Raw genomic sequence first — 19,702 nt, forward strand, 5'->3', positions numbered from 1 at the left:
AGAACTGAGAGTACAGCTGATTTAAAAATAATCTTTACCATCTCATCTTACATGGGTGCTGTGCTACTGGCCCACCGCACACTTCCAACCAAATGCACCATTTCTGCAGCAGAGAACTTCACTCTTAAAGAGTGACCAAGCCAACGAAAACCCTTCCATGAGGGCAGAAATGTCAACACTTCCCAGCCCTTACTAGAGAGCCTGGAATCTCCAGCCAGACCATTCAACAGCTCTGCAAGCAGCTGGGCATGTTGGTTTGCCCTACAGAATATGGCAAACTCTGTCTTACAGCAGCCCTGTGGACTGCCAAAGAGAAGAACTGTGACCTCCCTGGGCTTCACCTTAGTACCTTTAAATCATAGAATCACAGAATCAACCAGGTTGGAAAAGACCTTTAAGATCATTAAGTCCAACCATTCCCCAGCACTGCCAAGGCCACCCTGTGGGGAAGGAATTGTTCCTAATCTCCATCTAAACCTCCCCTGTCGCAGCTTGAGGCTGTTCCCTCTTGTCCCATCCCTTGTTCCTTGGGAGCAGAGACCAGCCCCCTCCTGGCTCCATCCTCCTGTCAGGCAGTTGCAGAGAGCAATAAGGTCCCCCCTGAGCCTTCTCTTCTCCAGACTAAACCCCCTCAGGTCCCTCAGCCGTTCCTCATCACACTTGTGCTCCAGGCCCTGCACCAGCTCTATTGCCCTTCTCTGGCCCCGCTCTGAACTAAGTTACCAGAAACTCCATGTATAGTCATTGAAGGAGAGGTACAAGCCATTACGGACATGTCTTGTCTGCCCTATTTCAGACATGTGTGGAAGAGCTAGATCTTTCACCAGGCATGTCTGACAATGGACACTGTTTCCCCCAAGCATAAAGTGAGTTTCAGGTGAGCAGTTTGGATGCATACGTCTTTAGACTCCCACTCCCTCAGCCCCATCACACAGTTTCCAAGGGTTCAGAAGGAAGAGAAATTCCAAGCAATTACCTCTCTGTCCTGCCTGCCTGGGTGACTTCTCTCCATCGCTCTCACTGCAGGTCCTGCTCTGTGGCCGCTTCCGGGCTTGTTGCTCCCCGTCGGGGCGGGAGGGTGAAAGTTGCTGGTCCTCCCCGTTCTCCAGGGAGCAGTCCAGGCCCCTCTGCAGCTTCACTCCGTTCTTAGCCTTTCTGAATAGGACAGATGTCCGTCGGCCCACGCCGCTGAAGGCAGGGCTGGAGGGGGTGTCTGCAGGGGGCAAGGCCAGCCCGTTGAGCCCGTTGTCACTGAGCAGGCGCTGGAAGGCTTGGCTCTCCCGCTGCAGAGCCTTCTTGTCAAAGAGCTCCCTGTCCGACACCACCCTCTTCTGCAGCTGGTTCAAGGACTTGCTTTCACTGATGGGTTTGAGCTTTGGAGGGTCCTGCAGAGAGTCCAGCTCTGAGAGGGAGGGTGCAGGTCCTGTGGGCTCCAGGGTTGGAGGGTGCGGGGGCTTGGAATCATCTGCTAAAGGAATAAAGAATCTGCTTGAACATCTTAGAAATAGTTATTTCCCAAAACTCCCAAAGAGTTATTCCACAGCCATTCCCATCTTTCACAAAGGCTACAGATAGAAGAAACAGCAGGTCTTGACTGCTGACATGCACTAGAGAGCTGGAGCTAAAATCATAGAATCATAGAATGGTTTGGGTTGGAAAGGATCTTAAGATCACCCAGTTCCAACCCCCTGCAATGGGCAGGGACGCCTCATTCCAGACCATGTCGCCTAAAGCTCTGTCCAACCCAGCCTTGAACACTGCCAGGGATGGGGCATTCACCACTTCTTTGGGCAGCCTGTTTCAGTGCCTCACCACACTCATAGTAAAGAACTTCTTTGTTATATCTAACCTGAACTTCCCCTATCTAAGTTTGAACCCATCACCCCTTGTCCTATCACTACAGTTCCTGATGAAGAGTCCCTCTCCAGCATCCTTGTAGCCCCCTTCAGATACTGGAAGCTGCTCTGAGGTCACCACGCAGCTTCTCTTCTCCAGGCTCAACAGCCCCAATGTTCTCAGCCTGTCTTCATACAGGAGGTGCTCCAGCCCCTGCTCATCCTCGTGGCCTCCTCTGGACTTGCTCCAACAGCTCCATGTCCTTCTTATGTTGAGGACACCAGAACTGCACACAGTACTCCTGTATACTGTTGTAACCTCTTACCTTTCTCCCCTTCGTCATCCCCTTCCCTTGGTGTTTTATCCAGCCCCTCTTCCCTCAGCACAGGCTCCCCATTGGGCATGGTCTTGTTCTGCTGCTGGGCCAGCTTCTGCCGAATGGAGTTGATCTCCCGTCTCAGAAGGCGGATACGTCGCGTCCGGGCACCACTGGACCGCATGGTGCTCACCATGTCCAGCTTCTCCAGAAGCTCCTTCAGCTGGGCCTCCAGGGAGAGGTGAGCCCGGTTCTCTGGGAGGAGGATGTTATCCACTGCATCGAAAGAGATTGTAACAGTGAAGGGAAGGAGTAAGGCTTCTTGAAGAAGCATTTGGGACCACTGCCATGCCTCATTCTCTTTGATACTATTCATGAAGCAATTGCTTTAGTTTGGGGATTCAGCAGTTGTTAACCTTGGAGCTCGGACTTCCTTCATTTGGGTAAAGAGCAGCTGATTTAACTTGCTCCACCCTCCAGTTCCCATTACTGTCCCGGGGCAACAGTGGAAGGACATACATCTGCACCCATGACAGTTCACAGTGCAGGTCCTTGGCGGAAACCTATTTCATTGCCAGGTTAAACAACAAAATCAGACCACAAACAGAACTGATCAAAACAGAACATGTTTGCCATTCCTCTGGCTCTGCTGAAGGGCTGGCACCTGCAGGAGTGGGGCAGACAGCTGACAGACGTGTTCTCGTATACACAAGTTTCCTAACAGACCATCCGCCTGCATCTAAAAGGGCTGCAACATTTATGAACAGGATGGCAGACCGCAAGCTCTGCGTGCTGGATGGCAGCAATATTCTATGCTAAATTTAGCCGAGTTATTCAACCCATGCTTTGGAGCTGCATCGCCAGATGGCAGTGGGAATGGTTATGGTCGTGTTGTGAATGGGAAGTCTCAGCTAGAAAGACTGCTTGTGTCCCAGGACATTAACCCTACATCAAGCTCCTCCCAGCCCTCAGTGCTCCATCAAATCCAGTTGCTTTGCACCTTGCCAATTTATATTGAAATGCACAGGCCTCCCTCAGAGCAAAGAAATCCTAGATCCACTTTTGCCCTGTTCTTCAAATTACCAAGTTTGTACTACAGCCATGGCACAAATCAAACAGCATGGGCAGTTACAAAGCTCTTCTGAGACAGACACAGAGTCATAGAATGGTTTGGGTTGGAAAGGATCTTAAGATTATTCAGTTCTAATCCCCTGCCATGGACAGGGACACCTCACACTAGACCAGGTTGCTCCAAGCCCCATCCAACCTGGCCTTGAACACTGCCAAGGACAGAGCATTCACCACTTCTGTGGGCAGCCTGTTCCAGTGCCTCAGCACCCTCACAGGGAAGAGCTTCTTCCTAAGCTGCATCTAGCTCAGAATGCCCAGCACACCTGAAATCCCGCACTTTGAGGCTCTAAAGGAGTTAGATATATACTTAGGTAAACAGATAGATAGGAAAACTCTTGTACGCTGAATGAGGGCTCTGATTTCCAGCAGGTTGAGTGACATGCTCAGAACAAAGAACACAGTTACGATCTACCTGAAAAAACCAAAGGCTAACACTCACCATCCTCCCAAGAAAAGCGGTAAAAGTCCTCGGTTTTGGGTGACTCAGGCAGGTGAATCCCCACATCAGTGTCAAAGCCGATGCTTTCAGCCTGCCGCCGTGCATGGCGCAGTATCGCTCCTCCGAGGTCTCGGAGCCGGACAGCTGCTCGGTGGAAAATCGTGTCTTTAGCATTATACCTCATGCAGTTGGTAACTATAAGGTTAAAGTCTTCCTCAAACTCATCCAATGTTCGGTACAGGTGAGACTCCAGCTTCCGCCTCATGGTGGAAAAATCCATTGGGTTGGAAATGAATTCCAGGTAATCTGGAACCTAAACATATAAAACCTGTACAATTACAAAAACCATTTACTAGCCAACCAGAGCGCATCCATCATAAGCACTCAGTGCCCTTTCCACCAGCAAAGGGCAGCACCAGTGGTTCATTTCTCTATCACTCAGTCAAGGCAGACACATCCTGGCTCTGCAAAACATTACTGAGACGTGCTGAAGCTTCCAGAAAGCAACACCCTATTTCTGGCCCAGAAGGGTACCCCATTGTGAGTCCTCTTTGAGATACTCTTTAGTCCACCTGCAGGTTGGGGTAAGGTGGCTTCCAGGGCTATGACAGCACGTGAGCTTCTGCCCAGCACTATCTCATCTAAAACCCATTAGGCACCTCTAGGAAAGAGACTTGCCTCGTTCAGGTTAACAGGCTCTGCAAAGATCTGGGCAGCATCCTTCTCCTGCAGCAGGTCCAGTGTTGTGCGCAGAAGGACGTTGAAAGGGGTGAGCTGTAGCTCCATGGCAGCCTGCTGCACCTTCACCTGGAGATGGGAAAACAGTGATGAGCACTGCTGTAGAGGACAGGACACGTCAGTGGTGTCTCCCTCCAGTTTCTCCTGAGTCATCACCCCAGCTCTATTCAGCGGTGGCAACCCCAGATCATCGCCACCAGCCTGGGAGACTCATTGCTGAAAAATTCCTGGCAAACACCTTGTTCTCTCCATGTGCAGGATGTACCTCAGCAGATTTGCAGAGCGTAACTGCACAGTCCAATCTTTTTGTATGGGGAATTTGGGCTTATCCAATCTCACCAAGCCAAAACAAGAGGAAAGGCTGGAAAATTAGAAGATAATACAACTAAAAATGAAAACAGGAAGAAGCTTTTCATGCCTGGTAAAATACCCTGTAGAACTCCCTGCCTCGAGATGTTATTATGCCAATTAGCAACACTACACAAAAGTCGGAAGTATGTAGGTGTTTACATGAACAACAAGATCCATAATTAGACTAAAGAGCACAAACAAAGCTCAGGATTGAAGCTCTCACACTTCAAGGCAGAAGCCAAACAACAACAGTGGTTAGATGTCTGCAAATCCCTAATATGGTTTCTTCCATCCCTTATGAAGTCTCTAACACTGTCTGATTTCAAGCAAACAAGTTGTAGCACCAGTCTGATCTCTGACAATGAAACTCTGTTCAAAGGAGACTGGAACAGAAGTATTTCGTTCTCTAACGTTTTCATTTCTTTGATCTTATAATCCCTCATTATGTCATTAAATCAACCACTTCAGTAGCAAAGGAAAGCAAATCTGTTTACAAAAAGCTGTATTTGATGTACTAAGCAACACGACAGCATCAATAAGAGAATGAATGAAGATGGGATATAAAGACCACACTCTTCCCCCAAAACAAGCAAAGAAGTCAAACAAAGACTTGGGACTCTGGAGCATCCTTCTCCACTCACCTAAAAGCTGAGCTTGGATAGAGGTCCAACTACATCCACACTTTTCTGTGATATCCTTTTATAAAGGATACCAAAGTTTCAACAAGCTTTTATGAATTCAGCCAACTGTCATAAGGATTTATCAAGATACTGAAAGCAAACAAAGCCCAAGAATGATTTTTCTTTTGATCTTCCTATCCAAACTTGCATCAAAAAAGACCCCGAAAAAGGAGTCCATCAAAAAAGCTGTGGGCAGTTTCTGGCCATGAAAAAACAGCTCACAGAGAAGCTGTGACCACAGAGGATGCTGCTTTCCCTCTGCCTGGTTCCCTGCAGACAACCTGAGAGCACCCAGGCAGTGCCTGGGGCCACACATACAGGCTCACAGTGCACAGGGTGAGTCTTTAATGAAGCTGTCCTCGAAGATACTCGTGCCAGAGAGCACAATTGTGGCTGCAGAGACCAATCAGGCATGGCAAGCAAAGACCTTCAACAGGCAAAGCTGGCAAGCTTGGGAAGCAACCTTAACCGGTGCAACTTTGGAGAACAGCACACAGATCAAAGAAGAAATTGGAAAATTTAGTAAATGGTCTCCATCTTAAAACTTCTTTCTTCTAAAAAAATGAATTTAGAGAGCAAACCACATGAATTTTTAGCTTTAAAAATGAGGAGTAGAATTGTGATTTAGTCCTTTCTCTGGAGTAGGTGTTACCAACCGCCTGCAACAATCGTTAAAGGAGGTCTAAGTTCTGCACTGCAAAACACCTACTCCACGCCCAGAAACAGAAGCGGTGCTGTAGGTCAGGAATCAAATCCACTATTAGTTATGCAAATCCATTTTCCCAGCTTGCTGCAGCCCAGTGCTGCTTCCAAGGGCAGAGGCTGAGCAGTGGAAGTCCGGGACTGACATAGGGAAAGATGCACATCCAACAGCCAGACTCTGTGAGAAGAGGAAAAGGCTCAAGAAGAACTGTCCTGTTCCCCCTATGCCTCCTGCAGCATGGGGAGCTTGCGTGGGACTAATAAGTGCGGCACCCTGACAGCCAAAACTCCCTACCTGCTCCCGTTTGAGTTTTTCCCTCTTACGGATCAGCTCGATGAGCAGCCGTGCCCGCTCCAAGTCATGCCGCAGTTTCTGCCAGTACTTCAGCTCTTCCTTCACTGCACTGGTCTTCTCATCCTGCTCCTTCTGGAAGACATAGCAGTGGGGTTAGAAATAAAACCTCTTTCTAGGTGTCCCCTGTGAATTGCTCTCATAGTCTTCCTCCTGGCTACAAATGATGCCCCATTTAGCTAACAAACACAACATTAGCCTTTCTGGATATTATGTTATCTATCTGTGAAGTTAGGCCTAAATCATCCTGTAGCTACACTCTGGGACCATACTTCAGTGCATACTCATTTACACCCTCCCTGCTTTTATACCCAAGTTCATTATAGAGGCTGGAAGTTTTTCTCTTGGCTGCTGTGCATGGAAGAAGCAGCCCAAAGTAGAAAGGCAAAGTGAGCAGAGAAAGAGCTAACATTATCCTCCTTGTAACCAATAAGAAATAGTCAGGGAAGGAGATTCACCAAAACACAAAGGAACAGCCAAGGGTGGGAGATGAGCCTACACCTTCCAAGACACAGTTCGGTGGCAACCATCCATCCTTGCCTAAATCTGTAGCTTTTTTAATGGGTTTGAGGATGGACCTGAAGTGCACACACTTTCACATGATTGCCAGGAGAGGACAACTGTTTCCCCAAGGTCTTGATGGGTTCTATTTATAGGACGTTTGGTTTTAAGAACTTACTTACGGTAAATTGCCAAATACACCAAGGAAATCCTGCACTTCCCCAAGCTCCAGACTGATGAGTGGAAAATAGGTTTTCTTATTAATCATCCAGAGTAGTCTTCATGCAAAGCAAAAGCCTATAAATTCCTCCAACTGCAGTAAAAATGTACATGTACAACGTGCACAACATGCACAGCACCTACTGACAGACTGTGTTAGAGGGTAGAGTCCAATTGCTTCATGAATTCACCATTGACTTGAGCCAAACTTGGTGCTGTTTAACAGCATCGAGATCGAGTGACTCTGGATGCCAGCTCGGAGAAGGAATCAAAGGAGTCCAGAGCTGATGGATATGACTAAACTTCCACATGAATGTGCATGGGAGGGTCGGAAATTGAAGCTGCAGGAAGAATGACCCAAACTGGAGCTTGGCCAGGACTCTGGAGGTAACATCCTTTTTCTTGAGGAGAGGATTTTTAATCACATGTGAGGAACGTGGTTTTATGATTCAACTAAGAGATGATTCCACCAAGGGCCCATCACACCCTTGCACAGGCCTGGGTCTCCTGACTCAAGGGAAAAACTCTTATCTGCTGGCTCCTCAACGCCAATTCTAGTGGCACGATGGATATCCCACTGATACACTAACTCAGCTCTTCAGACATGAGCATACCAAGAGGAGACCAAAAGAGATTTCAATCAGGCTACCCTCTGATCCTTTCACCCTCATTCCCTTTCCCAGCCATGCATCAAGCACATTCACCCCCCAAAAGCAAGCTCTCCATCCTCCCACGTGGGTCCAGCTGGGCACCAGTACCTGCTCCGCGTTCCTCTGGGACTGGAGGTGCGAGTGCAAGCGCCGGATCAGGGGCACCCCGTTCCTCGCCTGGCGCTTCAGCAGCCAGTAGTTGTGGAGCCTCTGCATGAACTGGTTCTTCCTCTGGAGGGAGAGGCCGCTGCAGATCTTGTTGAGCCTGAAGGAAGCAAAGAGGTGTCGTGGAGCCAACCCGAAAGCGACCATGACTCCATAGACCCTGGTGGTGCCATCACAATTCCTAATGAAGATTTGTGTGTCAATGCACACTCTGAACCACACGTGCAACTGGTACAATGTGGAACCTCCCTACCATGAAGACGTATGTGCTTACTTTTCACAGTATACCCTATGTTAGTAGCAGCTCAGCTGGAGGTTCTCACCAAGCACTCACCACAGCACAGTCAAAGCATGCGATCACAAATTCAGCTCCAAGGCCTCATTTCAAAACTACTTTTAGCATCAAGAACTTTCCTGGGGGATGTTTAAGTCTGATGTTATTAAGCTGGAGTCTGAGAAACTAACTCGGTAAGAGCTCAAGAATCAGATATCACCTATTTTAACCTTTTTGAACCATTCACTAGATTATATGTGGTGCTTTATCAGCAGTTTTCCAAAGTTTATCTGTTAAAATACTGGTAACACATCACCACACTTCGTAAGGCACCAAACTAGCAGCACTACCTAGTTTTTCATGAGAGAACTGGGAGGGAAAAATCCACACACAGCCAAATTCAAAGCTGCTTACAACACTAACAGGTTTGACATGCTCTTTAATAAAAGGAGGAATTAAGAAACTATGAAATGAGGAGATTAAAAACTACTTAATAGCAGGATGACCTCTATCTGCCTGTCAACCTGCAAAGCCTGAAGTGTTTTAAAAACACCTTCACAGCCATCTGTGTGAATGCAGATGCTAAGGAGGTGTTTTCAGTTAGGGACCTCCACAGATTCTGTGTTACAGAGAAGCTTGTGATGGCAAAGCAGGGAAACCACAGTGTGCCCTCAACACTCATGTGGAGTAACACGGGTCAGGAATGGTTCTGCAGAGCACCCTCTGAACACAGCTACTGCTGGGTCTTGGCTGTAGATTCAGTGTTCACAAGGTCAACAGGAGGGATCAAGTCCTCAAAACAGACCCTGTCCACCTCCTTTCCTAAACCTGAGACACTCACCTGTAAGAGGGAATTTGTGTGACTGTCACCATGGGCACAGACGAATGCCCATTGGTCACAACGCCAAGCTCCTTCTTGATCTTCTGCTTCAATTTCAACTGGTTCTTTTTCAGAGATCCTTTGGGAGGGCCAGAATTGGCTCCCTCCTCTGCCTCCTCCTCCACAGAGGCCTCCTGCCCCTCAGCACCAGCAGCTGAAGACCCTTTTTTCACCATCCCGGGTGGGGAATGACTCCCACAATAGGCGGTCTTGCGCACGGTGAACGTTGTGCCGTTGATGCTGGTCTCCCTCATTGGTTCAATCTTCATGAAGAGACCAGCCCGCTGGGCACAGGTGACGTGGAAGGCAGTATAACAGTTCACCTTGTGGCATTGGATAGCAGCTCCCATGCCCTTCTGCTTGCAGATATAGCATGTGAGCTTCCACCGAGCCGGGGGGATGTTATTTATCCCTTCAATGGGCTCCAGGAACACAGTGTTTGCAAAGCAGACCTCTGGGATCCAGATGGCACAAACCACATGGGCCCAGCGGCCGTCGTTGGTCTGCTTGAAGGCTCCACCTTTGTTTGGGCAAAGGACACAATCCACAGGGCGAGAAGGGGACTGTAAGCAGCAGCGGCAAAGCCACTGCCCCTCAGGGATGTAGGGCACGCCGTAACACTCCTGGTGCACAGCCAGGTTGCAGATATCACAGAAGAGGATGACGTTGCTGTTGTGACACTCATCGTCCATGCAGACACAGCAGAAGGCATCCTCATCGATGAGGGACTGCTGAGCCCCGTTGTTGCGGCTCTCCAGGTATGACTCCTTTTCCAACCGATCCACCAGCAGCTCAAAAGTGTCGGCAGAAACTGTGCCATAACCATCATCCCTTCTCTTCTCGTTGACCATTTCCAGCCATGCCAGATCCTCCTCATCCATGTCATACTCCACCTCTACATCAAGGTCCTCAGGAGGCTTTTCGATGTACCGGTAGTAGGCGGCAGGGAGAGGAGGAGCCTCTGCTTGGCTGAAGGAATCCACCACACGGAAGTTGGGCTGGGGTAAGTGTAAAGATGTCCCTGGTGCGTGTTTGGAGCAGGACTCCTTCTTCTTGCCTTTGGAAAGGGTTTTCTTATATTTGGAAGGGAAAAGGGGCTGCTCACTGTTTTCCTTGTTGCTGTTGCACTCTGTGATGTCCTGGGCAGTCAGCTCATCCTCTGTGATGATCTTTAAGGGATCGTAGATGCTGATACGATGAAGCCGCCCATCAATGTCCACCTCCACGATCCGCTGGGCCTGAGCGTAGGTCAGCGTCTCCCGAGTGGGTGAGCACTTGAGGCTGTAGGGTGAGGGCGAACGCCTCCCCTCCACGCTCTGCCGGGACCTCCTCCGAGGCTTCCTCATCCCTGCAGTCCAGAGACCCTGTAACAACACAGGGCAGGGGACAGAGTGAGCCAAGGAGGCAAGCAAGGAGCAGTACAGATCCAAAAACTCACTCAGCGTTGCAACAGAACAACATTTCTACTAGAGACTCCAGCAATTTCAGCCTTGCTGAGTCTTTACATCTTCTTAGATACAAGCAGGCAATGGAAATATGAACCATTTCTTGCAATGTCTATCAGAGCACCCTCCAACCTTCCCTATTTGCATGTCAGGACATGTATATACCCCCATACCACCAGATGAGAAGAGTTCAAATTGATTTTACAGCAGCATCCAAACACTGCTGTGCTTTCAGCTCAGCAAACCATTCAGATCTCCCTAAACCTAAATAGTGCTTCTCATAGAATCATAGAATAGTTAGGGTTGGAAAGGACCTTAAGATCATCTAGTTCTAACCCCCTGCCATGGGCAGGGACACCACACACTAAACTATGTCACCCAAGACTGCATCCAACCTGGCCTTGAACACTGCCAGGGATGGAGCATCCACACCTTCCTTGGGCAACCCATTCCAGTGCCTCACCACCTGCACAGTAAAGAACTTCTTCCTTATATCTAACCTAAACTTTTCCTGTTTAAGTTTGAACCCATTACCCCTTGTCCAACCACTAGTCCCTCCCCAGCATCCTTGCAGGGCCTCTTCAGACACTGGAAGCTGCTCTGAGGTCTCCACGCAGCTTCTCTTCTCCAGGCTGAACGGCCCCAATGTTCTCAGCCTGTCTCCATACAGGAGCTGCTCCAGCCCCTGATCATCCTCGTGGCCTCCTCTGGAGTTGCTCCAACAGCTCCATGTCCTTCTTATGTTGAAGACACCAGCACTGCACACAGTGCTGCAAGTGAGGTCTCACAAGAGCAGAGCAGAGGGGCAGGATCACCTCCTTCGACCTGCTGGTCACGCTGCTTCTGATGCAGCCCAGGATGTGGTTGGTTTCTGGGCTCAAGCACACACTGAAGCCGGCTCATGTTCAGCTTCTCATCAACCAACACCCCCAAGCCCTTCCCTGCAGGGCTGCTCTGAATCTCTTCTCTGCCCAACCTGTGCTTGCACCTTCATATACTAAATTCACACAAGCCAAGAAGGAGTTCTCTGTTCTTTTGCCCGTGGCTTTTCTTTTATAGCCCTAGTAGCACACAAAATGTGCTGGATGTTTTCCAGGTGGAAAGGAAAACACTGCTCCTGTCCTATGAAAGCAATTCCCATTTTCTTTTGGTTACGGAGCTCCATATGAGAAAACTAGCAGTGCTCCCTTAGGCTGGGATGGAACTCCTCCAAGTTGCCCACCACTTCTTCCCTTCCCACACTGTGGATGCAAGAAGTAGTGCAAAATCATCCTTCAGCTTTCCTTCCCCTTTTCTCACAGACGTAGCTGTTCCTCACACCCCTCTCCAGACACTCAGTCCCTTCAGTCCATGCTATGAAGGGACTCTGTCCTTCCCGACAAGCAAAATGGGTCACAAAATCCCAAATACAATCAGAGAATGAACTGAGCAACGCAGCGGGTGCTAGATGAGATCCCTTCTGCTCTTCAGTGGGATCCCTGAGGAAGCAAAGGGGGAATGAGCATGGGAACAAACAGCATGGATCCAGCTGGACTTACTAGCTCTGGGTCAGCATTAGCCCCTTTGGAGCCACAATCCATGTTCAGGCAGCTGAGCTGGTTCTGCATGGAGGATCCACAGGGGTATGAGCAGGAAAGCAGCAAGACAGCTTCTCAACCACACCAGAACTGTGCAAGGGTATTTGCTCAGAGCCTTAACAAAAAGCCCAAGCCAGCTCTGCCCTTGCAAACTGCTAATCAGCAACCCAGATAATTATTTGAGAGTTGGCCCTTGACATTAAGGAGGTGCCCATCCAGGGGGAGCAGAGCAGAAGCCTGGAGGCTGGACGAGATGATCTGGGGGAGGATGGGGACACGGCAGCAGAGCCCTGGAGATCTGAGGGCAAAGGAGGGAGGCAGCGAAGAGGGAAAGCAGAGAGGAAGCCAAGTGAGTAACGCAAGTGAGAAGGGCAGTGTCAGAGATGGGAACGTGACTTCTGGGAAGGAACGGGCTGAGGCTGAAACAAACGAGACAGGAGACAAAGAAAAGCAAATGATAAGTCAGCCCAGAGCTTATCTGTTGCTACACAGAGGCCTGAACCAGCACCTTACCCTTATTTAAGGCAATCCACACTTTCAGCCCCTTCGTGTGGGACTTGCAGACAAGAAAACACACTCTAAACCCATAATTTGTTCTTGGCCATTGCATTATTTCTGCTGTGAGGGACACAGCTCCAGAAACTCTCAAATGTGTGAGTCACAGCAAGCAGTGCCTCATAGGACCAGGACCTACAAGAAGTCCCTTATTCCAGAAGCTTATTCCAGAGAGAAGTACCAAATTCCAGAAGCAACACGTTTCTCTTGAAAGTATTGGCTCTGTGAACCTTAAGGTAAAGCCACAACAAAACATCTGTCCTAAGAAACAAACATGTTTTGGGAAAAGTTTCCAAATTCTCCTTTGCATCCACAGAAATAAGCTGCAGGTGCCAGTTTCAGCCCTGGCACACCCACAATGATGGAGCCTGTGGGCCCAATTTCATTTCTGATCCAAAATACAGGATGACAATTTCCATGTGCACATGTGGGTACCACAAATGTCAGGACCTTTGCCTTAAAACTCTAATCAGCCACTTGATGGACAGAGTGCAGATCCCCACCTGCACTTGTCCCAGCCAAGCTCCAACAGCTTCAATCAGTAGGAAAAAGGGATTTGAAAATAAGGGTATAAAGGCAACTTGATGAAATGGAAAAGCTGGAAAATCCTGCTCAGAAACAGCTCTTAGAATTCAGGTGGGTATGAGCAACGAAGATACTGGAGGCAAAAAGATATATGAGAAGAAAGATATTGGAGGATAAAGTAATTAGCATGAGCTGACCACACTGATCATTAATATTGTATTCAGGAAAAACAAGCTGTTAGCTGGGAGTGCTGAGGCACGAGCAAATTCCAGTGGAACAAGCACCTTAAGGAAGGGTTATTTTACATCTTGAAAGGAAAAACAAAGGGTTCAGGGTTTCTGATGCTTTAGTGAAACCATCAGTGTATTGCCTAGCAAAATTACCCGAAGTGGGACTTCCACCACTGCCATAAAGCAACCCATTTGTAAAACACACAATTACTTAGTGCTACATAGAAGCATCTAAACCAGCACTGAAATCTCTGCCAGAGAGAAGTGCCCAGAATAAGACATGCACCCAGATACTAGGAGAGACAGAGCCACCCACCTCCAAAATACCTTGAAAGCAGCAATGAAACAACCCAGACGCACTGAACACTGTGACCTTGTCTGCAGCAACAGAAACTTTGAAGCAGCAATCTAGGAATGTTTTGATCGTCTTGGCACACTTTAAAACACCTCCCAGCCACAGATCAAAAAGAATCCCTCTGCAAACACAGAGCACCCGTGCACACTGAACAGACTTGGCTTCAGCGGGGTTAAATGCTGTTTCAGCCCACGCGGGTTCTGTCCCACCATGGACAAAGGTTGATAAGGTGAAAGCAGAAAGTTCAGTTGTCCTCTCGCTGTCACCAGTGTGCTCAAGGCCTTCCAAACACCCTCCCATCATCCATTTCCGCTGGGTACGGCGCCAGCAGCAGGGGTGACGTTCCTAGAGAACACAACTGAGCAAACAAAGTGGCTGAAGGCACAAAGCCACAGGGATGAACTTAAATTCTACCCAAGGTGTTTGCTCAGGAGCTGTTCAGTTCTCCTGAGCAGCAGCTTTCACGCTGGTGAGCCAGAAATGCCAGGGGAGGGGCTGCAAAAAGTGACTAAAAAACATAAACCTGCCATCAGGAGACTTAAATTTAGTACAAATGGGTCAAAAGCTCCACTGGAAAAAAAATGAGAGATCCATGTACTAAACAGCACCACAATACAGGCCCCTATTATACACACAGCCTGGAAAATCCACTGCAAGCAGATCCTCTAAAGGGCTAAATGCTGCTGTAATTTACACCCATGCAAACGTGTTGGCCATGTCCAAGGTCAGAGGAACCCTCTTGCACCGCAGAAGACCTCTGTCTCCTTCCTACCCCTCCTTCCCACTGCAGTCCTTCTTTCCAGCCTTCCCATGCTGAACAACCAAGGAGTTGCTTTCCAGCAACAGGTTTCTTTGCTAACCTGCCGAGGACACAAGGCTGGAGCTCAAGGCAGCACTGCTGGGAAAGTTTCCTGGCCCTTCCCAGCACAGCTTGGTGATCCCAGTGAAGAACTAGGTCCACGATGAAGAATTTCAGTGATTGCAGCAGGTGGGAACAACGTGGCTCTCATTCCACTCTGGTGCACCACTATTACTGGCAGTGGCTACAGTTCATACAGCCCTAAACAGTTTGGGGTTCGAGGCTACCAAAAACTTCTACTCCTCAGGACATCAAGTCAAACATGAGGTCTGGAGATGTTCCTCTGCATCGCTGTCCCATGCTGGCAGCCACGCACCTCCGGGCAGCTGCTTCTTGCCTTTTAAAACCCATTCCTGCGCAGTGGGGAACAGACACCCATGGAGCTATTTAAGAAACATATCCATAAAATAAAAGCAATGGATACCAGAGGGAAAAACACTCTGGAAGAGTCGCAGCCCCATTTCCACCTGTCCTTTGCCAACCAAAATGCTGGTGAAACTCCTGCTGCCCTTGCCACTGTCCCACCATGTTCCGTGCTCGCCCCAGGGCCATATTCACCTCATGCTCCTGCCGAGGGTTTATGCTCCACACGCCCATGCTGACACCTACAACGAAGTGTGTCAATGCTCAGCAGACATCGCCAAGTCGCCCGCCCTGGCATACACAGACATCTTTATAGACCCCCTGATACTCCTGTAACCAAGCTGAGCTGACAGGAGATGCACCAGGCCGCAGGAGGGGACCTCCCGCTGGAGCAGGGACAGCGCGAGACAATTCTAGGGTTACTTTCAACTTTTAATTCACTTGCCCCTTCTCCTGTAAGGGTCCTCAACTGTTGTGCCATCACAACTGGAAGTTTTGACCCCACCTGGAGTACAGCATTCAGCTCTGGGGGCAGCACCACCATTGTTGGGTTGTGGAGCTGCTGAGTGAGTCCAGAGGAGGCCACGGAGCTGCTGCGAGGGCTGGAGCAGCTCTGCTCTGGAGCCAGGCTGAGAGAGCTGGGCTGGGGCAGCCTGGAGAAGAGAAGGCTCCTGAAGGGGAGACCTTAGAGCAGCTCCAGTGCCTAAAGGGGCTCCAGGAAACCTGGAGAGGGGCTTTGGACAGAGGCCTGTAGGGACAGGACAAGGGGAATGGCTTTAACCTGCCAGAGGGGAGACTGAGATGAGCTCTGAGGCAGAAGCTCTTCCCTGTGAGGGTGCTGAGGCGCTGGCACAGGGTGCCCAGAGAAGCTGTGGCTGCCCCATCCCTGGCAGTGTTCAAGGCCAGGTTGGACAAAGGGGCTTGGAGCAACCTGCTCTAGTGGAAGGTGTCCCTGCCTGTGGCAGGGGTTGGAACTGGATGAGCTTTGAGGTCCCTTCCAACACAAACCACTCAGGGATTCTATGATTATGCTGTGCTGCAAATTAAGTTTAAGGTAAAGTCTGGTCTTAGCAACAGATCACAGCACACACCATCTGTGTCCAGTCTCAGCAGCATCTGGTGGAACCCTGAAACGCCATGAGCTGTGCCTAGTACTGGCCTGGAGCAACCCTGCACATTGAGGGCCACGGGATCCCTGCAGGGAGCCCAATTAGCAGCCAGCGATGTGGGTGAAGACGCAGCAGGGACTCGGACAGAAATAAAGCCTCTCCCGAGGAGCAGAAGGCGGGCCGGGGCTCAGCACCGGGCCCACCGGCCCCGGGAGCGAAAAACATCCCCACGGAGAGCAGACCGAGCGCGGGGGAGAGCGACAGAGAGCGCAGGCAGCGCCAAACGCTATTGGCTGCCGCGGCCGCCCATCCCAGCTCCACCACCAATAGCAACACAAGACTTTGCGGGTCTAACGGGAGAGTGCGCTCAGCCCCGCCTGGGCCAATAGCGTGGGAGAAGGTGGGCGGGGACCCCCCCGAACAGCGCGAAGGGGGAGGGCAAGATGGCGACGCGGGGGGGGGGCCCGGCTGACACGGCGCTGCCCGTTCGCCCTCCCCGGGCACTCGCCGCCGCCGCCGCCGCTCCCTGCTCAGCGAGAGGCCGCGGAGCCGCTGCCACCGAGCGGGGACGAAGGCTCCGCGGGCTGCGGCGCACCGGCCTCCCCCGACTCCTTCCCGCCCGCCCGGTCACCTTCCCGCGACCCCGGCGCGGGGGGTGTGTGAGGGAGGAGAGACCCCCTGAGGGAAGGGTGTCGCGGCCTCCCGCGCAGCGCTTTACCTGGCCGCCTCAGCGCGGTCTCCGCCGTTGCCGCCGCCTCCTTTTTTGGGTTGTTTTGGGTTTTTTTTAATGGGTTTTTTTTTCTTTTTTTTTTTTTTCTCTTTTTTTATATCCTCTCTTTCCGCCTCCCCCTCCCCTCCCCCCAGGGGCGGACGGGCTCACCCAGCCGGCGGCGGGAGGGGAGGGCACAAGATGTCGGCTCCGTCCGCTCCGGCTACCGCCGCCTCCTCAGCGCCGCCTCCTCATGCCGCTGCCGCCGTCGCTGCCGCCGCTCCGGCCCCGGTGTCGCTTCGCCCCCCAACACACCCCCCCCACCAGCAGCAGCCCCCCCCCCCTTCACCCCCTCCCCGGGCTGCCGCCTCTCTCGGTGCCGTGCGGAGGCGAAGGGGGGGGGCGCGCAGGGGACACCCGCACAAGATGGAGGCGGCGGTAGCGGTGGTGGCAGCGGCGGCGTAGCCCGGCCGAGCGGTGAGGGAAGGCGGCAGCCAGCGGGCAGGCGGGGGAGGGGGCTGCCGCGCTTCGCTCCCCCCCGCGGGCAGGGACCGCCCGCCCCTCCCCGGTCCCTTCCCACCCCCGGGCCGCGCGGCGCGGAGGCCCCCGGGGGGCTGCGGGGGGACGGCGGCGGGGGGGGGGTCCCTCACAGCGCTGGCCGCAGGGTGAGGGGGGGGGCCGCTACCTCCGTGCCTGGCGAGGCGGAGAGGAGCCGGGGTGCGGGCCCCGCTTCGGGCGGAGGGGCTGCCCCTTTCCCCCGGGTTGGGGTTTGCTCGGCATCCCTTCCTAAGCCGGAGCCACCGGAGGTGTGCAGGCCGGGGCTTTGCTCGTTGGGGTGGCTTCCTCCTGCACCCGCTTTTTGCGAGCCCCAGAATAGGCAGGAGAGTCCAACCCTTGTAGCCTCATTTCTGCCACCTTTAGCCCAAACAAGCACCCTCAGCCAAATGAGGGGAATAACAGGAGTCCATGTTTATTCTGTAGTCTGATCCTTGAGGTCCAGCTGGCCTCCTGAGGTGTGATGAGGTGTGACAAGGTGGAACGATAGCGAGAGAGGGACCAAGAGGAACCAGCAAGGCTAAAGCTGTGTTTGCAGCTGAGATAAGTGGTGAGGTAGAAGCTGCAGAGGCTCCTACACTTACTTTTTATAGAGCACAGCACATACTTGGGCAGATGTATGCTCCACCTCCCACTCGAATCGTGCAGAACATTGCATAATATAATCTGAATTCATAGAATTAACAGAAAAGGGAAAAAAATGAATGCTATTTTCCCTCATTCCCAGTCCAACTATAGATCATTTTGCCTCTTAACCTACGTTAAGTGTGGAATCTGAGAGCAGCCAGTCTATGACAAGTCGGTTGTGAAGTACACAGGGTGGACCAGAGCTTGTTGAAGCCTTAAAAGCATGAGAAAACACGTTACTGTTGAGCAGCCTTACCTGCCAACCTCTAAGTATTCCTTTCTGTGTATACCTTTTAAAGAATCTACTGTTACTGTATCAGAACTCCAAAAAGAATAGATTCTGTTCTTGTCCTGCATGAAAAGTAAACTATCAAAGATTCAAAGTGCCAGTAGTCTCACTGATTAATGAAGGTCTCATCTAACCCCAGGAGAACAGTGCAACAGCATGGTCTGTAGATAATCTGTAGGTGTTTCTGCTTCCAAGTTGGGAAGCCAGTTAACCTGTACATTAAATCATTTCAATAAGTGATTCACTATCTCGTGCCCTCCTTATGTGACAGCTTGATTTTAACTGTGATTCCATTTTTTCGAGCGCTTTTGATGTCTCTTTTTGTTTTAAATTTGACAAGCTTTTGCAAACTTTTTATTCTGAAACTTCATACTCTTGGAGTTGCACTGGAGCTGGCTAGTTACAGTCACGTTAGGTTCCCCCTTGCAAAGATTTGTTCATGTCAAGGATGTGAAGAGCCCTGCAGGGTTCAGGAGGATGATTTGTGCACACTGCGATACACAGACACCTCTGAAGGTTGGGGGGTGCATGTTACAACGTCAAAACAAGTTATCCATCATGTAGGTTTATAACAGAGCTATGGAACTAATGTGTTATTTGAAAAAAACCATTCTGAACTGATTCTGATCTGAATTCTCAAATCCCAGAGGCACAACTCAATTCAGTTCCTTGATACCCTCCCAGTTTTAAAAGGGTGCACGTTCAAACCCAACGATTTCAAATGAAATCAGCAGATGCTAAGCCTAATATGCCAGCACAGAAAGCTGGTGCTGGGCCTCACCTGCACATGGTGCCCTCCGCAGCAGTGCCACCAACATGGCAAGCCACCCTTGCCTAGCCACGTAAAACTCCATCTGTGTAAAGCCTCACTGGACAGCACCCTCCGGTGACCAAGAAACCAGCTCCCTAAGTGCGAACGTCCAGACCCTGATGCTAAGCCTAACGTGCCAGGACAGAAAGCTGGTGCTGGGCATCACCTACAGAGGGTGCCCTCCAGAACAATGCCACCAACATGGAAATCCACCTTTGCTTTGCCAACTAAAACTGCCTTGGCGTACTGCACTCAGGGCAGCGCTCTCAGGCGTCCCACAAACCAGCTCACTAAGTGCAAATGTCCAGGCACTTCTCCTGATCCTAAAGCGCCAGGACAGAAAGCTGGTGCTGGGCACCTCCTACACATGGTGAGCTCTGGAACCAAGGAGGCTCAAACAGAGCTGGGCAGCTTCAATCATACTGTAATTGTCTTCATCTTTTTTATGGTGTATAAAAC

At 50.7% G+C, this 19,702-nt stretch overlaps 1 protein-coding gene and 1 long non-coding RNA gene across 7 annotated transcripts in view; one reads left to right on the forward strand and one right to left on the reverse strand.

Annotated features, from left to right (window-relative positions):
- BRPF3 (bromodomain and PHD finger containing 3) overlaps positions 1–17,219 on the reverse strand; it is a 29,172-nt gene extending 11,953 nt beyond the window's left edge. Inside the window, exons 1-8 of one of the 6 annotated variants that reach the window (XM_030473447.1) lie at positions 17,133–17,219; positions 9,196–10,598; positions 8,024–8,180; positions 6,489–6,620; positions 4,401–4,529; positions 3,723–4,035; positions 2,162–2,428; positions 977–1,468 (exon numbers count right to left, since the gene is read on the reverse strand). In XM_030473447.1, coding sequence (XP_030329307.1) covers positions 977–1,468; positions 2,162–2,428; positions 3,723–4,035; positions 4,401–4,529; positions 6,489–6,620; positions 8,024–8,180; positions 9,196–10,580 — 2,875 coding nt within the window. In that variant the 5' untranslated portion in view covers positions 10,581–10,598; positions 17,133–17,219. Of the gene's footprint in view, positions 1–976; positions 1,469–2,161; positions 2,429–3,722; positions 4,036–4,400; positions 4,530–6,488; positions 6,621–8,023; positions 8,181–9,195; positions 10,599–12,217; positions 13,080–14,059; positions 14,309–16,970; positions 17,055–17,132 lie in introns of those variants that run through there. The other 5 variants (XM_030473446.1, XM_030473444.1, XM_030473442.1 and 2 more) reach the window with 5 other exon arrangements.
- A 140-nt stretch (positions 17,220–17,359) lies between these two features.
- On the forward strand, positions 17,360–18,672 carry LOC115602376. Its single transcript, XR_003989652.1, has 2 exons — positions 17,360–17,438; positions 17,943–18,672. It is a non-coding gene; the product is annotated as an uncharacterized LOC115602376 (long non-coding RNA).
- The last annotated feature ends 1,030 nt before the right edge of the window (positions 18,673–19,702 follow it).

The sequence above is a fragment of the Strigops habroptila genome, chromosome 18, assembly GCF_004027225.2.
Source record: "Strigops habroptila isolate Jane chromosome 18, bStrHab1.2.pri, whole genome shotgun sequence".
NCBI lineage: Eukaryota > Metazoa > Chordata > Aves > Psittaciformes > Psittacidae > Strigops > Strigops habroptila.